At 31.6% G+C, this 23,199-nt stretch overlaps 1 protein-coding gene across 1 annotated transcript in view; it reads right to left on the reverse strand.

Annotated features, from left to right (window-relative positions):
* LOC143078965 (conserved oligomeric Golgi complex subunit 4-like) overlaps positions 1-23,199 on the reverse strand; it is a 29,682-nt gene that overhangs the window by 2,232 nt on the left and 4,251 nt on the right. The window contains exons 5-21 of the mRNA XM_076254046.1: positions 21,007-21,079; positions 19,607-19,803; positions 18,825-18,981; positions 17,850-17,956; positions 17,215-17,267; positions 16,639-16,735; positions 15,059-15,104; positions 13,079-13,197; positions 11,946-12,031; positions 9,865-10,084; positions 8,734-8,796; positions 7,612-7,668; positions 7,226-7,372; positions 5,835-5,918; positions 5,047-5,148; positions 3,772-3,900; positions 1,879-1,970 (exon numbers count right to left, since the gene is read on the reverse strand). Of these exons, the coding sequence (XP_076110161.1) occupies positions 1,879-1,970; positions 3,772-3,900; positions 5,047-5,148; positions 5,835-5,918; positions 7,226-7,372; positions 7,612-7,668; positions 8,734-8,796; positions 9,865-10,084; positions 11,946-12,031; positions 13,079-13,197; positions 15,059-15,104; positions 16,639-16,735; positions 17,215-17,267; positions 17,850-17,956; positions 18,825-18,981; positions 19,607-19,803; positions 21,007-21,079 (1,829 nt within the window). The remainder of the gene's footprint in view (positions 1-1,878; positions 1,971-3,771; positions 3,901-5,046; positions 5,149-5,834; positions 5,919-7,225; positions 7,373-7,611; positions 7,669-8,733; positions 8,797-9,864; positions 10,085-11,945; positions 12,032-13,078; positions 13,198-15,058; positions 15,105-16,638; positions 16,736-17,214; positions 17,268-17,849; positions 17,957-18,824; positions 18,982-19,606; positions 19,804-21,006; positions 21,080-23,199) is intronic.

Raw genomic sequence — 23,199 nt, forward strand, 5'->3', positions numbered from 1 at the left:
AAAAAGTAAAGTACAATCCTTGCTGATGTCATATATATGTATTTATATTTATACTGTGAAAATTGTCATGTACACGTCGAGACAAAAAAAATCAATAAAATAGCTAGTATATTGTTGGATTTAGCTGTCAAGTACATCATTCTCTTATCCAATTTCAGATTATATCCATGATTTCGATATATCATATCATGATCTTACAACAATAAAATAAACTAGATTTGCCATTGCAAGCAATAGCGGTAGATGTCACCCTGTACTGGACATTGTCACAGTAGCAGCATCCATTATGAGTGTACCAAAGACAAATAGCATGTCTAGTATACATGCCTTTGATTCCCCCCCCCCCTTTTTTTCTCTACTTGTAGAATAAGATTGATGTCTATATATAGTTGGGGAACTCTTTTGAATCTTAAATTAGACACACGCGCATGGAGGAAGGTGGAGTCACATGATACTCAAGTATATTATCGTGTACTTAGTACATTGATAGTCTTTTTAGAGGGGACCTCGGAACAGACAACATGTGTATATATTGCCGGAGCGGCATACTAACTGTTCATTTTGTTCTTCAATAGCTCGCGTTTCACACGATACATGTATCTTATCTTGTACAATCTAATTACATGCTTATCGATTGATTTCAGCTAATGTGTATATTGTAGCAGGTTTTCGATTAACAGGTGTGTACTTTAGTGCAAGTGCAGAAATGTCACTTATGTGTACTTTTCCTGTTTCTCTTTCTCTCACAGTGGCGATTTTCTCTTCAAAGCACGGTTTTTGTATAGAATAAAGGCACGTTAAATTATATATTGGTTTTCTTCTAGCATATTCTAAAAGATGATTTGCAGTACAGCTTTGTATTTGATCGTATGCACATACTCATGATTACAGAATTTTGCCTCAAATTTGCGAGTGTTTTTTGTTTGTTTTTTTTGCTGTTTCCATGACAACGGTGGCCATTTTGAAAATTTCAAGGACAGATGACAATTCAATAGCATTTAATCAGAGATGAGCTTAAAATTTGTAAAAAAGTGGTACTTTGACGTTTTTCCCATATGGGTCAATATTGCACGTTTAGCCTTATCTGCATGGTAACAGCAGCAATCTCAAAAATTCCAAGGGCAGTGAATTCTACAGTTCATACTATTGTTACGAAGGGGAGGTTTTGGGGTCGTATCTGTAACAGTTGATTAACTATGAATTAATTAATGAATTATTTTCGTTTTTTTCACGTTTAGACTGTTTCCAATACAACGGTAGCCATTTTGAAAGTTTTTGAGATGGATTTCACGCTTTCTAATGATGAGTTATAATGTCTGAAAGTTTCATTTAATTTGGACCATTTTTTCGGTTTTTCACATTTTTGCCATTTCCATGGTAACGGTGGCCATCTTGAAAACATCGACCCTAACTGCACATCTGCACATGGGGATTGTCATTATGGTGCAGTTTTATCAATGTACTTCAAGTCATCTCAGAGAACTAAGCTGGACAAAAAGTGTGGAAGAATAATTCAGAACAATAACAATATATCACCCCTATTACCATATAGGGATTACCATAGGGGTGACATAATGATACTGTAGTCATTTATTTTTGTGGGTTCCAATTTTTCGTGGATGCAGAAAAATTGCCTTTTCGTGGATATGTGATTTCAAGGTTTTATATAACCTAATAGAATTACTGTAGTTCTTAACATAGTGAACATCTTAATTCATTGTTCATCTCCACCCACGAAAATTTATATCCAATGAATAATAATGAATCCGCAGAAGATAAAAAGATTTTGTGACTCATAATTAAGATTTTTGTATCTTGAATCAAAATATTGCAGATTTAAATTCAGCTAACATTAGTCCAATCATTAAAATTGTTTACCTCAATCCTAAGACATGTCGTACTTCAGTTGGTGTAAGTCTCCATGTTAGTGGTCCAGAGTTGGGTCCCCAGTAATCTAATATCTCTGTTACCTGTAATAATGTTCAATGTAACTTATCAGGTATTTATGCTGATGAATAAAAGAAGAAGTGGTGAGTACATAAGTAAGACGTTAGCTCCAGAACTGCAGGTTTAGGTAATATTCATTTGAACCACAGAGTATACCATTACAACTAATAAGGTCAAACTTATGGTCATATGAATACAAGTTAAGTACTTATCTGCCATTCTTTTCACGGAGAATAAACTTGTTATTCAAAATCTTGTATACTTTAAAACCACTATCAATCCACATGTCCATTATAACCTCTTTATGTGAGTTTTAAATAGAAACCTCCAGTAACAAATAACTTACACTTAACTTATTAAAGTATTATAATGTGTAATTCATGTTTAGGTGGCAGGTACCAGTTTTGGTGTACCAGAATATGTGTCCCACGCAGAAATTTTGTTATAGTTAAGTATTGAGGTATATAATTGCATCATGTGGACTGAAAAAATAAATGAATGTAAATTCTAGGCTACTGTACTACACAAGTAAGTAGTTGCATACACAGGTTGGGGATTTCTTTCACATAGGTCCAATCAGATGTCAAAATTGTGGTCTCCTCACTTGACGGCATCCAATCAAAGTGGGGAAAAAATTCAGTTTTATGTAAACAAAAATATCTAGAGATTTTGATGGTAAGGATAGGTTCGGACAAGGTTCTAATTCACTGAATATCCATTCTCTCTTGAATTTTGGCTAAAATTCTTGTCGGCTTTTAGCAGGAATCTGCAGGTGAGGATTAGATTGGTATCAGAACATCACATTTTTTGCCTTATTTGCAATGCATTTATATATTTTTAAATCTCCATGCTGGACAGACACCTAAATTTAAAGGTTTTCTATATATTTACATAAGCACGCACACATCTTAGTTCCTTGAAACCATGCATTTTATTTGTATATAAGCTTGAATGAATTTTTAAGAAAATAAAATCATAAATCCATGAAATTCTAAAGATTTATTGTAAAATAACTGGTTTCTGCCACCTTAATAGGCAACAGAATATAGTATAAACTAGGTTATCTCCCTTTTACCAGAAAAAATCTGAAGAACACAATGTAAAGGCTTTCTTTATATGTAATACACTTATATAATTTAGATACCTTTGCAATGCATTTGATCTGTAACTTCTCAGTAGATTTTCATTTGTTCAATTAATAAATCAATCGTATGAATGAAACGGTTTGCTGTTAACTTCGTGTTAAAACATTGATGTGATCTTGTTAATGTAAATGAAATTCATACACTTATAGTGAACTTTTACTTGATTCAGTAATCATATTTTATAATGGTACCACTGTAGTGGTTAGTGCATCAGACTACTAACACAAACATTCCTGGTTCGATTCCCGTCTGGGATGAAAATTTCAGGGACTGAATTTTCGGCGCTCCCTTGACACCATTTGTGAGTATGGTCTTGAGGAAACAATGATAGTCCGTCGGAAGGGGACCATAAATGGCTGACTCGTGTTAAGAGAGAGCCATATCTCTTGCACGTTAAAGAAACCCTTGTAGATTTCGAAAAAGAGCAGGCTAATGCCGCTACAAGGCAGCATTCGCATCCGCAAAGTGGAAAGGAATTTATATAAGTTGCAAAACTTGTTTCCCAATCCACTATAATTAAATATGTTTAAAGTAATGGTACCACTGCATGTCAATACTTATGTTCAATTATACTGCTTCAATATACATGAGTGATATATTTCAAATATAAATGAACCTCAACTCATATGATTAAAAATAAAAACTTTTGTACTGCAATTACCATCTATATGGTGCTTACCTTTTCCAGATTAAGAATTGTAGCCATTTGTGTAAGTCTTGCAAATTTATCCCTAATAGTCCATGTTGTAACAGTTGAAAGGTAGCCAACTAAGGCCCTTAACTCTTTATCAAACTGTAAACCACCCAACTGTAATAAAAATAGCAGACATTTTATCAAAAGAAACGGAAAGTTCTTGTGTTGAATATCAGTTCAGTAACACTAAGAAATTTATACTTATAATGGTTATAAGGAATTTTAGTTTTACATTACATTGCATGATATTGAAAAACACAGAAAACAGTCAACATTTGGAAAGAGAAAATGAACTGGTGATCAAAATGTTAAGGAAATCATTGTACCAATGCATCTTTATACTTTAAAAAAAAATATGCTGTACTCATTTTTGAATATTTATTACAATTCAATACATGTTACATAAATTTAACAAAAATTATTATGATTGAAAAATACCTTAAGGTTTTGATGACAAACTTTACAAATCCTTACATTGATAAAAACAAAGAATCATTGAGAACAAGTGAGATGATAAAGCAATGATTATTTATTTATTTATTTTTTTTTTTAATATTTTCCATGCATTTCAATATTTTACTTTTGTCTAACATCTGCTGTCCTAATTGAAGTTAAAGTCATAAGAAACGCATGAACGGTGAAAAATAATGTTATTCCAATTCTTGAACCAATGCATACAAACATCATAAACTTAGTCTTCTGTGCACGATTTTATCATTTTTTTCGCATAAATTTCGTATAATTGTCCATTTTTTTTTCAATTGGTCAGTGTTGTTGTGAAAATATGGCAGCTAATTAAAGTTCGTGCTTTGAAGCTGAAGTTTATTGATTGTCACCTGTTTATCAACAATCAACAAAAAGCATGGATATTGAGCAAGTGTTTAACATGTTCAATTAGATAATAGTTTATTTTAAGGACATCCATGCGTATTGCGATCACCAGATTTTTACGAGATGGGTCACACTGAGGTCACTTTGCATACGAAAAATATGTCGGGGAATTGCTTCCTGGAAGGAAGCATGGAATCAAAATAAAGTAAACTTCTTCTAAATATGAACAAATTAAAGAATTTTCTTCAGAAAAAAGTATATGTACATAAGTTTTTATAATGAAAACTATCCATTGAGTAATAAAAACCACATGCATTATTTTTTTTAATTTGAGGTTTCTTATGACTTTAATAAAACAAAACCTTACAAAGAATACAAAAACAACCCTTTTAAATGCTGTTTATTTTCCTGCCTTATTAGTGAACTTACTCTATTAAAAGCTGTTTTCAGAACTGCCTTTTCCATCTGTGATGTAATCTCACTGGTTATTAAGCTGACAAATTTATCATAGTTACCACTGGTCAAAGATTCCTGAAGATAATGAAATCTATCTTTTATTTCACACGTTATTTCAAATATCATATTTCTAAGGTTATTAGCATTACAATAAACTAGAGGAATGTGATGTAAGCCATCACAGGGGGGACTGCTGCAAGTAAATCAAGTAAATTACCAGAGTTAATTTGATTATATTTTTAAAGATGTAACCAGGGTTATTTTATGTCAACATAGCTTACACCCGAAGACACAAATTTTCTGATGCACTTCCAATATAAGTTATATTCCACTTTTCTATCAGACTATATATATACAAAATTAATGAAATGCCAGAGGTTTAAAAGTTAGAGAAGGAAAACAATTCCTTTTGCATATGCATAGGCAAAGCTAAGTTTAATTATGTTTTTTACTTAGGACTGTACTGTACAGTTTTCTTTCTTGTATGTGACGCACTTTCTAATAGTGGTGAATAATCATGAAAAGTTTCTTGAACCAACTCCAAGGAGTGTGAAAGTGAGGGAGCAGAAACTAATTCTATGCACAAAAAAGCTTATTAGTATATTACTAATTTATCAGCATGCCCTCATCAAGAAATTAGACTAGCAAAAAGAGTTGACAAGGAAATCTCCCACAATGACGTCACAAGGTTATAACCATTATATTCTAACCTATCAAAAGCTGACATCTGTATCACATCTAGAATAAGAAAGCTGACTTACCTTAAAAGCTGCTAGCATAGTATCTAACTGTACAATACAATTTTGGACCCAAGGATCATTGGCTTCAAAATTTGAAAAGTCTTCCTGTAATTCATAAAAACATACTTTAAATAATGATTTTTTTTTAATGTACACCTCTGAGGAGCCGAGAATTACATTTTTTTCTTAACCTAATTTTTGGGTTTATAAGACTGTAAAAAATAATTGGTGAAGAAAAATGTGTATGGAGGTGCACTTCTTTTTTTGCTACAGCCATTTGAAAATACCCAATTTTGATGATTTTCCCATTTTTAATCAGTTTTTACATATTTATGGGCTATTATTGTGAAAAAAATCACAGTTCCACAATGAAACTTTTTTTCATACTTTCAATAAAGATGAAGTGGACCAATCTGAATAAATTTAACTTAAAAAAACTATAGGTAGGTGTTAATATAAGAAAGGTTTATCATATTTTGATGCTTTTTGGGGTCAAATTTATTATGCTGTCAATTTTGTAAATTTGTGATTTTTCTCAGTTTTAAAAACAAATAGCATATTATTTCAACTTTTGTGTTATAAATAGTTGAAAAAATACATATCTAAGTAATGTGAAAGGACAACAATGATATAGGACGTATATGATTCTTGTAAAATTAATTTTTGTACCCCTCACCTATTTTCTAAAAATTTTGGCTAAAAAGACTGATTTGATTGGTCGTAAAACTTGAAAACTTAATTACTCAAAAAGTGTTCGTTTTAAATAAACAATTTTTTCACAGAGTTGTGTTTGATTATAATATTTTTAAAATTCATTGATATTTTCCACTTGTTTCACATGTTTTTAAGAGTAATTCCAGAACAAGACTTAAACGAGACTGAAACGTCAGAAGAATACATCCTTAAAAGCAAAATATGTACAGACTCATATAGGACATGCTTCTCGAAATTCAATTTCTTCATAAACTGAAATTATATGAAATTATAAAAATTGGTATTAAAACTCAATAATTCATCTACATGTATTCTGGTTTCTTTCATATAATAGCTTGTAGTTATGTAGATTTAGAAGATTTCACTATTTTATACTTGTGTATTACGAGTGGAAGCCTGTGAATTTAGATCCCTAGAAAATCTTAACTATGTTTTTAACGATATTATACTGTAACTTACTTCTGTAATATTATGACTGGTGGATAAATAAGGGGTTTTATCAAAACTTTAACAGTATTATTCTATAAAACTTACTTCTATTATAATATGACTGGTTGATAGATAACCATCAGCCAGTGGTTTGACTCGAGGTTTAACAACATTAAACTAAACTAACTTCTGTGATATTATGACTGGTAGATAAATAACCATCAGCCAGTGGTTTGACTCGAGGTTTAACAACATTAAACTAAACTTACTTCTGTGATATTATGACTGGTAGATAAATAACCATCAGCCAGTGGTTTGACTCGAGGTTTAACAGCATTTGACTGTAACTGTGTAAAACCAAACTCTAAAACATCTTTAAATCGGTTTGCTGCAGCACCTAAATCTGATAAACAACTCTGTAATGAAAACAAATCTTATGTCAGTAGAAAATTATGTGCATCTTTTTAAAACAAAAACAAAAAGAGAAAGATGGTTTTGATGGACTGACAAATATAATTTATGTGTGAAACAGTCAAATTGTATTTTCAGCAAAATGTTTTCATAATAGCTTAAGATGACATTAACATTCACTTCAGTATAAATACACTGTATATACAGGTAGTATGTATAGCAATGGAATTGTTCAAAAGCTTACCTCAAGTTTGGCTTTTGTGTGTTCTGAACTCTGATGAAATGATTTTGAAACTTCAGCCTGGAAATAAAACATACTTATATATAAATGGTTTCACATGTGTATTATTTTTTAAAGCATTGCTTACTGTGTATGGTTTTGCTCCTTGTTGAAGTCACCTGTAGATTATGATGTTCTCAACCCCTGCTCAAAATCATTGTTTTTCTCACACTGGCAATCAAAGTAAAACAAAGAGACTAAATAAATACTGCTCGCTTGTGATACCCCGCTGAAATATTTCGGTTAACAGGAAGTTGTTGAGTGATGAATATGAAAACGTATCACATGGTATATCTTATTTATATAAACCCTGACACAAAATTTCAGAAATCCTTGTGACCAAAATTAATAACTTGGCTATCATGTGTAAACTGATACAAATGTACGATAAACAGGAAGTTGTTGAGTAATGAATCTGAAAACACATCACAAGGTATAACTAACCTATATAATCCTGAAACCAAATGTCAGAAATGCTTGTACAGTGGTTCATGAGAAAATTGTGATGAAAATCACACAGTATAACTGACTTATATAGACCCTGAAATCAAATTTCAGAAATGCTTGTTATGTAGTTCCAGAGAAAGATGCGATGAAAATATTTGTGGGACAACAGACGGACTGACAGACAGAGTTAAAACAGTATACCCCCACTTTTTTTAAGCGGGGTATAAAAATTGATTTGTTATTTTCACATATGGAAGAACTTACAACACATTTATTGATTGTAGTCAATTTCAATTGATAACATGTGTGACCCTGAGACAAAAACCAAATCAGAAATCTCAAGAATAATGGTCATAACTTTCAAATGGAAAAGCAAGATAGTTCTTTTATACCACATTTAAAAAAGGAAAATTATTATAAATAAAGAGAAATGTGTTTACATTTTCCATGCTGACTAAGATACAAAAAAAAATACTTCTAAAGTATATGATCTATGTGGAACTAAAAATAATTATTATGTTTATGCTGCTGAGTTTCTGTCTCGTTGACATATACTTCACATATATATCTAAATGTTAATTTGGTTAAACTATTTCTACCACATTTATTGGTTCCATACTATCCTAGTTACATACACACCTCAAGCATGGTCTTCAATGATTGACAATATTCACAGCTGGCTTCAGCATTATTTAATGTGGTCTGAAATTAAGTATAGTTTATATCATTATCATACCTGATGCATTTTCATTGTGAATTGAGATCTGTAACACAAGCTTTGTTTTTTTTTCTGGGAAAAACATGTTTCATTCATGTTGAAATGGCTTACACAAGCTTTCTGTAATAGAGAGAGCTGTAAGATACATAATATATGTCTTTTAACTTTCGGTTATATGTTTTTTCTGCTTATGACTTTTCCATAAAAAAACATACATGAGACCAAGAGAAGGCATTATGAAATCTCAATCATGAAATGGTGTGTTTGGAGAGTGAAAGAATATGAGATACTCTGAATTGCCTTTATAGATGGTTACCAACTGACTAAGTGTATTCCCTGGGTACTATGTATGTTTTAATGGAACAGTCTTTGTGGTGACCTGATGAGTCGAGCTCATTCCAACAGATTTTTAGTTTGTTCTTATCTTGTATTTTAACACTGCTATCATAAATTAAAAGAGAGTTGAGTGCTTAAAAACATGTTTAGCCACACAAAATTATTTTAATTTCCAATCACAAGTCAGGAGTTTGTAATTTAGTAGTTGTTGTTGGTGACTCTCTGTCATATTCGCCTTTTATCTATTGTCTTTAGCATAAATAAGTCCATCAGTTTTTCTTTTGAATTGCTTCACATTTTGACAGTTTTGGCACTTTATAACAGACTGTACAGTATGGGTTTTGCTCATAGTTCAAGATCCCACTGTAACCAATATCTGTTTACATCTTAAACCTTTGTTCTCTGTTGGATAGTTGTCTCATTGGCAATCATATTACTTCTTGTTATTTCTATATGTGATAAGTGCTGATGTCTTTTGGAGAAAACTCAAATAAATTCTAATCGAATGTATTTTTCAATTTAAATTAGTTAAGAACTAACGAGATACCACAAATTCAAATGCTAATGCAAAATTTGTGATGTGATTAGTGAATGGTTCCAATTTATCTGTAACAAATCCTAGTAATATAATTTCATTTTATGGAATTATGACTAATTGAAAATTTCACTGTACTGCTTACACTGTATTTCTCAAATCATTTGGTCAAATTACTTACTAAAAACTGTGCTTTTTGTTTCTCCGTATCTGAACTCTGTAATTTTCCTTGTTGTAAACTAGATTGTACCATGTTATACGCTACAGATAAGTATTGATCTGATGGAAATCCTACACGTATCCGAGAATGTAACACTTCCCGAAAGTCTTGTTCTAAAACAGTACATGCATGATTTAACATAGCACAAACACCATCAACACTCCCACTAGACAATGATCTCCTGAAATACACAAAGTATAGATAAATATGGTGGATACAAATGATATTGCGAATGTAAATTGGGAATGTGTCAAAGAGACAACAACTTCATAAAAGAGAAAAAAACAGCCGAAAGCCACCAATGGGTCTTCAATATAGGGAGAAAATCCTGCACCTGGAGGCTTACTTCAGCTGGCCCCTAAACAAAAATGTGTACTAGTTCAGTGATAATGGATAAAAAGAATGGGTTTGTTGTTTTTGACACATTATCTATGGGAATCATAATCACACTAATTTTGAAAACTTGTTTTATATCTTCTAGTCCTTAACAATTCTTGTTTGTATATTCTCTCTTATAAAAGAATCTCAATTGCTCAGCTAAACAAGAATGTGTCCAAAGTACACGGATGCCCCACTCGCACTATCATTTTCCATGTTCAATGGACCGTGAAATTGGGAAAATAATCTAATTTGGCATTAAAATTAGAAAGATCATGTCATAAGCAACATGTGTACTAAGTTTCAATTTGATTGGACTTCAGCTTCATCAAAAACTACCTTGACCAAAAACTTTAACCTGAAACTTCCACTTTCATTTTCTATGTTCAGTGGATCTTGAAATTGGGGTCAAAAGTCTAATTTGGTCTTAAAATCAGAAAGATCATATCATAAGCAACAAGTGTAGTAAGTTTCAAGTTGATTGGACTTCAGCTTCATCAAAAACTACCTTGACCAAAAACTTTAACCTGAAACTTCCACTTTCATTTTCTATGTTCAGTGGACCTTGAAATTGGGGTCACAAGTCAAATTTGGTCTTAAAATCAGAAAGATCATATCATAAGCAACAAGTGTAGTAAGTTTCAAGTTGATTGGACTTCAGCTTCATCAAAAACTACCTTGACCAAAAACTTTGACCTGAAACTTCCACTTTCATTTTCTATGTTCAGTGGACCTTGAAATTGGGGTCAAAAGTCAAATTTGGTCTTAAAATCAGAAAGATCATATCATAAGCAACAAGTGTAGTAAGTTTCAAGTTGATAGGACTTCAGCTTCATCAAAAACTACCTTGACCAAAAACTTTAACCTGAAGCGGGACAACGGACGAACGAACAGACGGACGGACGAACAAACAGACAGACGCACAGACCAGAAAACATAATGCCCCTCTACTATCGTAGGTGGGGCATAAAAAAAACTTTAATTTCACAACATTTTGTTATCATTTTCTATGTTCAGTGGATCGTGAAATTGGCGTAAGAACTCTAATTTGGAATTAAAATTAGAAAGATCATATCATAAGGAACATGTGTACTAAGTTTCAAGTTGATTGGACTTCAACTTCATCAAAAACTACCATGACCAAAAACTTTAACCTGAAGCGGGACAGACCCACAAACCAGAAAACATTATGCCCACCTACGATAGAGCATAAAAAAAGTATGAAAATCATTATATATAAAGGTTTTGTGCCAGACTAATGACAAGTTTGATATTTTTTGATTTAGGCCTCTCATTGTATTCCATAACTTATTTAACCATGTGTGGAGCAGCAACTGCTTACACTTTTAGAGCACCAGAGTTAAAACCTGATTTTTGAAGGATTAGTGTAGAGCAGAAACTGCTTACTCTTGCAGTGCAACAGAGTTCACACCTTGTTTTAGTGGGATAAATTTAGCTCAGTCTTTAGCTTTCTATGTTGTGTTTGTGGCTTCTCATCGTTTTTTATTGTTTGCCAAAGATTTGTGGATTTTTTATTGTTTGCCAAGGCTTTTGTTAATTCTTATGAACTTTGAATGTTCTCTTGGTGTTTAACGCCAGTTTTTTAGTAGAAAAGTAAAGAAATATGTTTGTTAAAATGCATATCTAATAAAATGATAACTTACCGTGCACATTTTTTAACAATAAAAAAAGAATCATCTACCATACTGGATGTGGGCTGACCTGTATCAAATGAATCCATACTAACAGCCTATAAAGTAAAACATATATTTACATTAATACTATATGTGGTAATTATGTAAAATAGATAAAGAAAGGTTTTGAAAAGGGCAATTAGCTGTCAAATTCATGTCACCATTTCCTCATGATGAACAGGGTTAAAACAGAGGCTCTCAACAGCTTGAATTGCTCACCTGTAAATTTTTGCTTAAATTTTTCATCAATGATTATTTTTGCTTTTCAATATACATTAATGAGTGGCTTAATAATTTCATTTAAATGTTCTTTGTATCTGTCATATTTTTTTTTTCAAAAGTAAAAAAATACATTTTACCCCGATGTTCCATTTTAGAAATAGTGGCTTTTTCTTGAAGTACAAGGAAAATAAAATACAAAATTTAAACTAGTTTGGCTGAAATTGATTTTAAAATATGCAAACTAGATAAACAAATTGTGAAAAATTGTCTCTAAAGGGCAATAACTCCTTCAGGGGTCAATTGACAATTCAGGTCATTTGATACTTATTTGTAGATCTTACTTTGCTGAACATATTTGGTGTGTACAGTTTATCTTTATCATTAATAATATTCAAAATAATAACCAAAAACTGCTTAATTTTATGAAAAATTACCAACATTGGGATATTAGATTCATCTGAAAATTTCAGGGTTGATATAACTTCACCTAATGAACACATCAGATTTGCTTTAAATGGTTTAGTGTTTGAGATACATGTATAAGACAAAAACTGCATTGTACCCCTATATTCTAATTATAGCCATGGTGGCCATGTTTTTTGACGAAACAGAAAATAAAACACAGACTTTATTCTAGATAAACTAAGGATCATTCAGCTTAAGTTTGGATGGAATTGGTTCAGTAGATTCAGAGAAGATGCTTAAAATTGTTTACACCAGACAGACGACAATGACAAACACCAATTGATGGCAAAAGCTCACTAATCCTTCAGAATGGTGAGCTAACTTAACAGGTCAAATTTTTAATATCACAAGATTATCACAATTATAATATACTGACTGCATAGTGCAGTATTTATCTAGACTAAAAATATGTTTACCTTTAATACCATTTCTCTCATAAAATATTCTTCCATCAATATATAGCTGCCTATTAATTCCTGCATTAATCGTTTTAAATCACAGTTATCAAGGAATGTATCTACATCAGTTATTTTTTCTGAAAATATAGTAAAGTTTCGTAGAAGTTAAAAATTACTACAATTTACTAAAAGTTAAGATTTTTATGCCCCATTTTTATGCCCCATTTACGGGCATTATGTTTTCTGGTCTGTGCGTCCATTCGTCTGTCCCACTTTAGATTAAAGTTTTTGTTGAGGTAGTTTTTGATGAAGTTGAAGTCCAATCAACTTGAAACTTAGTACACATGTTCCCTATGATATGATCTTTTTAATTTTAATGCCAAATTAGAGATTCCCCCCATTTCACGGTCCACTGAACATAGAAAATGATAGTGCGGATGGGGCATCCGTGTACTGGGGACACATTCTTGTTTGTGCCATGTATTTATCATGTTTAATTTCCATATTTTTTGCTATGTTCTTATTTTCATAATAGAAATAAAGAAATGCTGGATCATTACTTTGTGTTAATTCATTTTTTAAAGTTATTTAGATTCCCTAATAGACATATAATTTTCTTAGAATTTTTCATAAACTGATTATTTTGTGTTGGTACCAATTCTATCTCTATGCTTTTAATTTAAGAATTGAACAGTTGGGGCAAGTATCGACACAACATTCAAGCTTGATACAGCACTGAATTGGGATTGTGATTCAATAGTTGACACAGAGTAGGTTTCTGACACAGAATGAATGTGGTCTAATGAACTTAATAAATTTACTTTTTATGGTCCAATACCCAAAATCTTAATACATGGCCATGGATTGATTCAGCATATCAAAGTATCCCAAGAATTTAATATTTGATGAAATCAAACTAGTTTAATTTTGGACCCTTTTGATCTCAATGTGGACCAATTTGATAACAGGGCCCAAAATTCAAAAAATCTAAATAAATGGTTAGATATATATAGCATACCAAAGAACCTCATACATTAAATTTTTGTTGAAATTAAACAAGATTAAAATTTTGACCCCAATTTGGACCAACTTGAAAACTGGGCCCATAATCAGAAATCTAAATACATGTTTAGATTCAGCACATCAATGAACCCAAAGAATTTAATATTTGTTAAAATCAAACTTAAGTTTTATTTTGGACCCTTTGGACCATAATGTAGCCCAATTTGAAAACAGGACCCAAAATTAAAAATCTAAATACATGGTTAGATTTGGCATATCAAAGAACCTCAATATTTCAATTTTTGATGAAATCAAACAAAGTTTAATTTTGGACCCTTTGGACCTCATGTGGACCAATTTAAAAACAGGGACAAATTCCAAAAACTTAATACACGGTTAGATTCAGCATATCTAAGAACCCCAAGAATTCAAGAATAAAATCTCATGGAAATTGGTCAAGTAAGTATCAGAAAAGTCTTGTTTTTGGCCCCTAATTCCTAAAAAGTTTAGGCCATAAACCCCCAAAATCAATCCCAACCTTCCTTTTTTTTTAACGGAACCTTGTGGTACAATTTCAGAAAGATCCATACACTTACACACAAGTTATTTACTCAAAACTAGAAAAATATTTATTTCGACTCCTTTTGGGCCCCTTGTTCCTAAACTGTTGGGACCAAAACCCCCAAAATCAATCACAACCTTCCTTTAGTGGATATAAACCTTATGTTAAAATTTCATTGATTTCTATTTACTCATACTTAAGTTATAATCCGGAAACCGATCGTCTTCGGATGATGATGACGACGACATTGTGATACCAATATACGACCAAAACATTTTTAATTTTTCCGGTTGTATAAAAACATATAAATTATTTTGTCTTGTGTATTGGTATTATAAGTCATTCACAGCTATCATATCATTTGATTGCTGCCCAAGAATTGCTAAACGACAATATTGTATCCTCAAAATATAGATAGAATGAAACAAACTTACCTTTTACAATATTCACATCATTTTGAAATCCTGCTTCAATATCATTCTAAAATAAAATATGTAATTTATATAAATTCAAGGTTTTACTTGAGAGATGAAAAGGCTGTACACAGAGGTTGTGAATTTGAACATGTTACATCCCAGTTGCATTTGACTCCAATCTTAATTGCCTAGGAATGCCAGTTGTCCAACCAAAGGTTGGTTGTTTACTATGGGCAATCTGGCTTCCTCCACAAATAAAAACTTACCACCATGAAATAGGTAATAGTGTTGACAATGGTGTTCAACAAAAACAAATCAATCAATTAATCTTTTCTATCAATGAACATATTTTTGAAAACTTTTGTTTGTCTTAGTTTTTATTTTTTTCTGTTTTCATTATTGTTAAACCACTTTGCAGACCCTACACATTGGATTTATTATTACTTAAGATCTGTCCTACATGTGAATGAAATATTTGCCACTGGATGCTATCACTTAAATAAAAACACCAAATGTTGTATAATATCCTAAATTTAGGAGCTTCATGTGGTTGGTAGGCACCAGAATCAGAATGTCGTTCTATGTTGTGATGTTTCACTATTGTTTCAGGTAAGGATGAAGTTAGTACTTATTAAAACGCTTAAACCCTGCATTTGTTTGCACCTGTCCTAAGTCAGCAACCTGATGTTCAGTAGTTGTGGTTTCTTGATTCTCATTTTTGTCGAGACTTCGACTTTAGTCGAAAAAGCGAGACATAACGATCCTGCATTCCGTCAGCGTCATTGTCGGCGTTGGCATCCAGAAATATTCACTCTGTGGTTAAAAGTTTTTGAAATTTTAATTACTTTCTTAAACTATCCTGGATTTGTACCAAATTCGGATAGAAGCTTGTTTATGATCATAAGATTGTATCCAGAAGTAAATTTGTAAAAATAAAATTCCATTTTTTCTGTATTTTACTTATAAATGGAAATAGTTTTTCTGGCAGGGAAACATAACATTCACTATGTGGTTAAAGTTTTTAAAATTTAAATAACTTTCTTAAACTATACTGGATTTCTACCAAACTTGGACAAAAGATTGTTTATGATCATGAGATAGTATTAAGAGGGAAATTTTGTTAAAATTTTGTACCTGTTTATCTGTATTTTACTTATAAATGGAGTTAGTTTTTCTTCCAGTTAACATTACATACAGTCTGAAGTTAAGGTTTTAAAACATTTATTAGATTCATAAACTATCCTGGATTTTTACCAAATTTGAACAGGAGTTTCTTAAAATCAAAAGATAGTATCGAGAGGAACATTTTTTTTGATTTTTTTCCTCATTTCTGTTGAGCAAAAGTAGGCCAGACACTGGGTTCTGCGGAATAATTACAAATTTTTTATATTGATTAGACCTTTAGTTTTCCTGTTTGAATGGTTTTGCACTAGTCATTTTTCAGGCCCTTTATAGCTTGCTGTTTAGTTTGATCTAAGGCTCTGTGTTGAAGACCGTACTTTGACTTAAGTGTTTACTTTTATAAATTGTGACTTTCATGGAGAGTTGTCTCATTGGTACTCATACCAGATCTTCTTATATCTACCAATTAAACTTACTGTGGATCTTCTTTTAATAAATCTCAAATACAATTCAGCTCTCGTGTTCAGTAAAACAACTTCTGATAATAAAATATCTAAACCTTTTGGTTCATATCTGTAACAAAAAAGAACATATCATAGTTTATATATCTACGGTGGTACCAGTCTAATCCAACATTCTGCTTTAACCGACACATTATCATAGCCCCAAAATATGACTTTCCTTGCAGAAAAAACCTGAGTATTCCGACACCCTGCTTTATCTGACATTTTTCCTAATCCCTCATAGTGTGGGATAACACAGGTTACACTGTATATCCAAAAGATCTATTGATGTTCACTACTTAACGACTAAATTGTAATACAAATGATTCATTCCACTGTAAGTTTAAGCAAACAAGAATCTATCAGTCAATCAAAAGATCAATTATATTATCAGTTTTTAAATACAATAACTATATTTGTATCTTTAAGACTTTTTAAAGTAAAAAGAGTGAAGTTTAATATATTGACCAACATAACATGAATCATAATATAATGCTGCCAAAACCTGCTCTAATGTTTTATCTATCAAGTAAACTGTACTATACCTACTTTTCTGAAGCTGGTTGTTTCTGGAACATTGTTGATTGTTGAACTTGCTGCACCTAAAATAATTAAATAAACTAATTAAATAAACTGTGTTATAAAGAATAACACAAATTATAAATTGTTAAGTTCAACAACAACAAAATGACACCTTCCCTCAATACTTGTGAATGTATAAAGTAAAACTAAGACTTTTGTCTGTTTGATTACACAGAAATTTTTTTCCACAATCTTTAAGTTATAAAAAATGGCTCTACTGTGACATTTCTTTTTAATGCTAAAAAAGCTCTACAAGAAAACTTGGAGGATACACGTATCATGTCTCAAATTCAGCATTAAAATCTAGAACTTTGAAAAGGCACAAATTTTGAATGTTGAAGAAGCTTTCTGTCACAAATCCCAAAACAAGTATAAAGTGTAAGGAAAAATTATCTTAGCATACTGGTGGTGGTGTATGAGGTGTGAAAAATGTCTTTAATCAGGCAGTTAAAGGCCCATAACTCTGTAATGACACATTGGAAAGTTATCACAATCATCTGACTTTGACCAATCCAAACAATATAACATTTACTTAATGTTTAAATGGACAGGTGCAACGGTGTAAACTGACCAGTAAATTTTACCTTATTTATACTACTCACCACATGATCAAAATTTCTTTTCGATTTAAACTGTTGTAAAATTTGTCTTGATTGTCGATCACATTCAACTTGCAATATTTTTAATAAGGTAAAAAGTCTTCCAGCACCTAAAAATATGTAAGTCAAAAACAAATATATCATGACAGTTAATATGTCTTATTAAATTCATACTAACATCAAATTATGCTAAAACCATTTTGGTCATGATTTTATTCATCTTTTAGAAATGTGCTACATACTAAAACAAACTCAAACAGATACTGGGGCTCGCCTAATGGTGCTGGATTTTTTCGCTGTGTTGTAGACCCATTGGTGGCCTTCAGTGGTTTTCTGCATTTTGGTTGGATTATTGGTACTTTAACATATTCAAATATTCCATTCTCAATTTTATCAACAAAATCAATCCAATTCAGTGACATGCTTTTTGACCTTATTTAGAAAATGCAATACCAGTCAAATTGGGAATTTTTGTTATTTTTTTTGTCAACAAAATTTCTTTACTGATTTCAATGCATCAACTAAAATGGTATTATGTTTTCAATTCTTAACTAGTGATTAGTTCAGTGTTGTCAATGCTACTTTATTGACCAAAACACAAGGAAAGGAGGCCATCAATGTTATTTACAAGATTGAATGAATGTGATGACTGACAGGTCTTGAATGAATACGGATTCAATGAGGTCGATTTTATTCATTTGCACTATCAATGTTTCTTAGCTTATTTTGACGAAATTGAACCATACTGGCCGCTGAAAGGGAATTAAAATTTCACTATTTCACTTTCATTAATGATTTAACAAAATAAAATTCATGTTTTAGATTTTTTACATATCTCATAACTAGTGTCTCTTTAAGGAGGACCTCTTGTTGTAAAACCAAGCTTACAAAAACTTAACAAAATATTATTAGGTTTATTTCTACTTTTATTGACTTAAACTCTTTTTGTGTTTTGTTAGACATTAACAGCATACATACCATAATATGTTTCTATAATAGGCTGTCGGACTTCTACAACTTTAGCTATATGTTCAAACAGCTGTGTTGCTAAATCTGCATACATTACATTGGCTCTTTTATCTTCAGAGCCCATTGCTTCAGCTAATCTTATACTTTTATCTGCAGTTTCTGAAAGCTTAAAAAAAGAATTTCCAACATAAGAAACTGTCTTAAATATGGGAAACTAGAAAGTATTTTTAAATTTGATTGCAGTTTAGTATCATACATAGAATATATACATTACTATGCTTCTGCTGTTGTCTGCTCTATGGTCGGGTTGTTGTCTCTTTGGCACATTCCCCATTTCCTTTCTCAATTTTATTGGATACGTTGTTGTGCGAGGAATATAATCCCACTTCCCAATTCATTATTGCAAATTTTGACAAATGCAAAAAAAAATGCAAGATTAATTATTTCGATTTCAGGAAAATATATCTGAATAAGGTAGTTGACAGATCTGAAGAACTCATAGCTGTCAAGATGCTGACCAAATATGAAATAATTCTGTCCAGAACTATTGGAAAAATGTGAGACAAAATTATTTCTGTTCATTGAACATATTGACCAATTCAAAGAATAGGTAAACAAAAAGTAAGTGAGAAATCTGAAAAATGCTCACACATAACAAATTATCTTGTTCTAGATATCGATGTTTTGAAGAAGCGGAGAATTAACAAATGTTGAAGCAAGACAATAGAAATTCCATGTGACACAAAGTTTCACTGTCATGTGAAAAATAAAGATAGTTTATATAATTTTACCTGTGAAGATAAATATTTTCCAAATTTTGTTAGTCCTTCATCATAGAGGCCTAACAAGGGGAATATTTTGAAAAATCGTTCTACTGAAGCACTATCTCCTGAATGAACTGCTGCATCAAACTTTGAATTTACTATGGATTTCAGTTTGTTTTCAGCTTCATGTAATAGTTTAAATGAGTTGTCAAGTGTGTCACTGCCTGAAACATATAAAAAATCAACTGTATAGGAAATTCAGTATAAAGAAACAAAATAAATGTTATAGAGTCAATCGAGTTAAATTCCTAATGCATGTAAAGTAAGAAATTGGTTAGCTTGCTTGCATTGTTTGTATGTTGTACAATTGTGATGAGAGATAAAATTCAATCAAATTTAGATGCAATATATTCAGGTTAAAATATGCTTGTCTATATTGTTTGCAGATGTTGATCTTAATTTCAATGTTTCAGCTAATGCTTAAACAAACAAAGCAAGCAAGCCAACCAAAGTAAATAAAGCTTGATTAGAGTATGATGCGTTATGAAATTCATCTTTTATTATAACATGGTGAATGGTTATTTTTATTTGCATTCTGTTTTAGGGGAACTTATTTTGAATATATTAGTCCCTAAACTACACATAAGATATCGATGGGATGTAAGTTTATATAGATACAGGAAGATTTGGTGTGAGTGCCAATGAGACAACTCTCCATCCAAGTAACATTTTAAAAAAAGTAAACCATTATAGGTCAATGTACAGCCTTCAACACGGAGCCTTGGCTCACAACGAACAACAAGCTATAAAGGGGCCCCAAAATTACTAGTGCAAAACCATTCAAACGGGAAAACCAACTAAAGTTCATATGCTAGAAACATCACAGTTGTCTTTCTTTGTATAAAACCATTTGTAATATTGCTTGAACAGAAATCACTGACTGTGCAAGACCCTCATGGGAAGTCAAGGTAATTTAAATTTGCAAGTAGTGAAATATGCCATTCTTAAATGTTCACATTATTTCTGCATAGACCTAAATGTTGATAAGCACCTGTCCTACCTACAAATATGATATTGTCCAAGAACAACTCAGTTTTTTTTTGTGTGTAAATCACATAAAAAGTTAGAATATATATTTCAATTGTCTCAATTAAAATTTGTACTTTTGAGCAACATGACAGTTGCCTCTTGTTCAGCTTCCCCTTCCAGAACCATGAGATCACACCCAGTATTTAAAGGAGTTTATTATGCTCAGTGTATAGTTTTTTTAGGTTTAATGTTTTTAATGTTTTTATGTTTTGTTGACTTGTCTATTTGTTGTCCGTCCTATTTTGCCATGGTGGTGTAGTTGTCACTTCAGTCCTAATAAAAATACAGTTATTTCTATAACTCATGAATTTCTATAGTTCTTATCATTATAATCTTACTTTCGCCACTAGTAAGGGACATTCTCAGTACGTTCTCATCTAAATTCCTAAATCTGTGAACATGACTAGCAGCCTGCAAAGATAATAAACAGTCAAATTGTATGTAGATATAAGAAGATGTGGTATGTAGCTGCAATTGTGCTCAGAATTTTAAGTGCTTCATTGTGATTGTGCTGTTGGAATGTAAACTTTTAAATGACCTTAAAGCAGTCTTTAGGTTTGGTTCTAGGTTTACCACTTACATTAGTTTATAGCTGTGAAGAATTGTTTAACTGATAGCAACATCAAGAATAATATTTGAGATTGTGATACTAAGGCTTCCATCAGAAATTTATGAAATATAGTGTAATCCTATATGAATCTTTTAAAACTGTGCTGCCAATTTTTTTGAATGGTTGAATAAAGAAAATATATCAGATTATTTTCTTTTTTGTTTTCAAATATGAACAATGGAATAAAACCTTCAGGGATCTCCATGGCCTGTTTAACGATGGCGCCCCGCCATCGTTCAAATGTCTTGCGCCATCGTCAAATGACTTGCGCCATCGTTAAATTGTCTTGCGCCATCGTTAAATTGTCTTCCGCCATCGTTCAAAACTTCATCGTTTTTTGCAGCCCGACGCCATTTTTTTAATCAACTATAATCAAATGCATGTAATTGCATAACCCTTAGGCTTTTTATGTTATAATCCAATACAGTTCTAACGCCTGAGGGATATCCGGATTAAGATCGCTAATCACTTGTACCTGAGCTTGTACAGGTAGATCAACAAACCAGACAGGAGAATACTATCTGAGGATAGACGATCTATTTGTCGAATTAATCAACTAAGTTTCAGCAAATGATTATGATAATTTAGATTGTAAATAAATAAATTAATAATCCAGTTACAAAGAAAACAGTTTAACAAGTCGAACACGTGCTTTATTTTGACTTACGCAATCAGAATCCCCCTTTTTAAGAAGTACAAAATAAGACGCAAAACAGTAAATATTATTTCATTGCAAATAACTCGAGTGCTGCTGTAACGATAATTTAGAATTACTTCAAAAGTTTAAAAGTAAAAACTTAAATATTTCCTGTAAAGAAATATCGTATCGTAATTTCGAATTCATTTCGTATATAACAATCAAATTGTTACATCCGCGTTTCCGGTTTCTATTCAGACTCAAAAGATGCATGTTGCACAGCATCAATTTGCCAGATAAAGTCATTAAAAACCTTTTCATTTGTCAATGTTTGCTTTACAAATTTCTTTAACCTTTTACATAACCCGTACGAATCGTTTTGTTGTTGCTGCAAATCAGCCATACCGGTAATGAGTTCTGAATTTGACATAGTCCGAGATTACTCTGACGTCCAACGGCTGTTTTGCCAGACAAGCTGGGGCCGACTAAATTTGACAGTGTCCATGAAAAATAAGCTCCACATCATATGATTTTTAACCCCCATAACAATTATCAAAAATACAAGAAATCTACATGAGGACCTTCATGACAGCTTTTTGTTCATTCTCGACTAAGGGGGGACCATGAAGACTTGGCATTTTAATGGTTAAAAACGGCAATAAATGAAAATATTGATATTTCTAATTCTATAATAAAAATTCAAATAAATATAATTTAAATAAGCAATGATTTAGCATGTTCACCATTCCTTGTATGGAGGGATAAAATACTTCCGATCGCGCTACACTGTACAGCGTAGACACGGTTTGTAATGGTGAAATTTCCTCCATCTTCAATTTTCATCCATGGAGATCCCTGAAACCTTTATGTTTATTCAGGAAGAGCTTAATTTTTTTTAACATATTCATGTAGCTTCTTAAATACCAAGTTATTTTCGTTTACCGAAATTCTAGTTCACAAGGTATTGGTTTTAAACATTCAGAATTAACATTTTCAGACTATACAAGATTAAAGATGGCTATCTTGATTAGATACTAAAACACAAATATGATATTATTGACTAAATGATATTCATTTTAGGACTCTATTAAGATATTTGCCAGGACTATGTTGAAAAAAAATTTATTCTGAAACTTTTTCTTTGTTGAGATAATTTCCAAAACCATCATGATTATAAAATATCATGTAATAAGAAAAGATAAGAAATATTTGTAATTTGAGTTTAACTATAACCTAAGAAATATTTGTAATTTGAGTTTAACTATAACCTAAGAAATATTTGTA

The sequence above is a fragment of the Mytilus galloprovincialis genome, chromosome 6, assembly GCF_965363235.1.
Source record: "Mytilus galloprovincialis chromosome 6, xbMytGall1.hap1.1, whole genome shotgun sequence".
NCBI classification, from domain to species: Eukaryota; Metazoa; Mollusca; class Bivalvia; order Mytilida; family Mytilidae; genus Mytilus; species Mytilus galloprovincialis.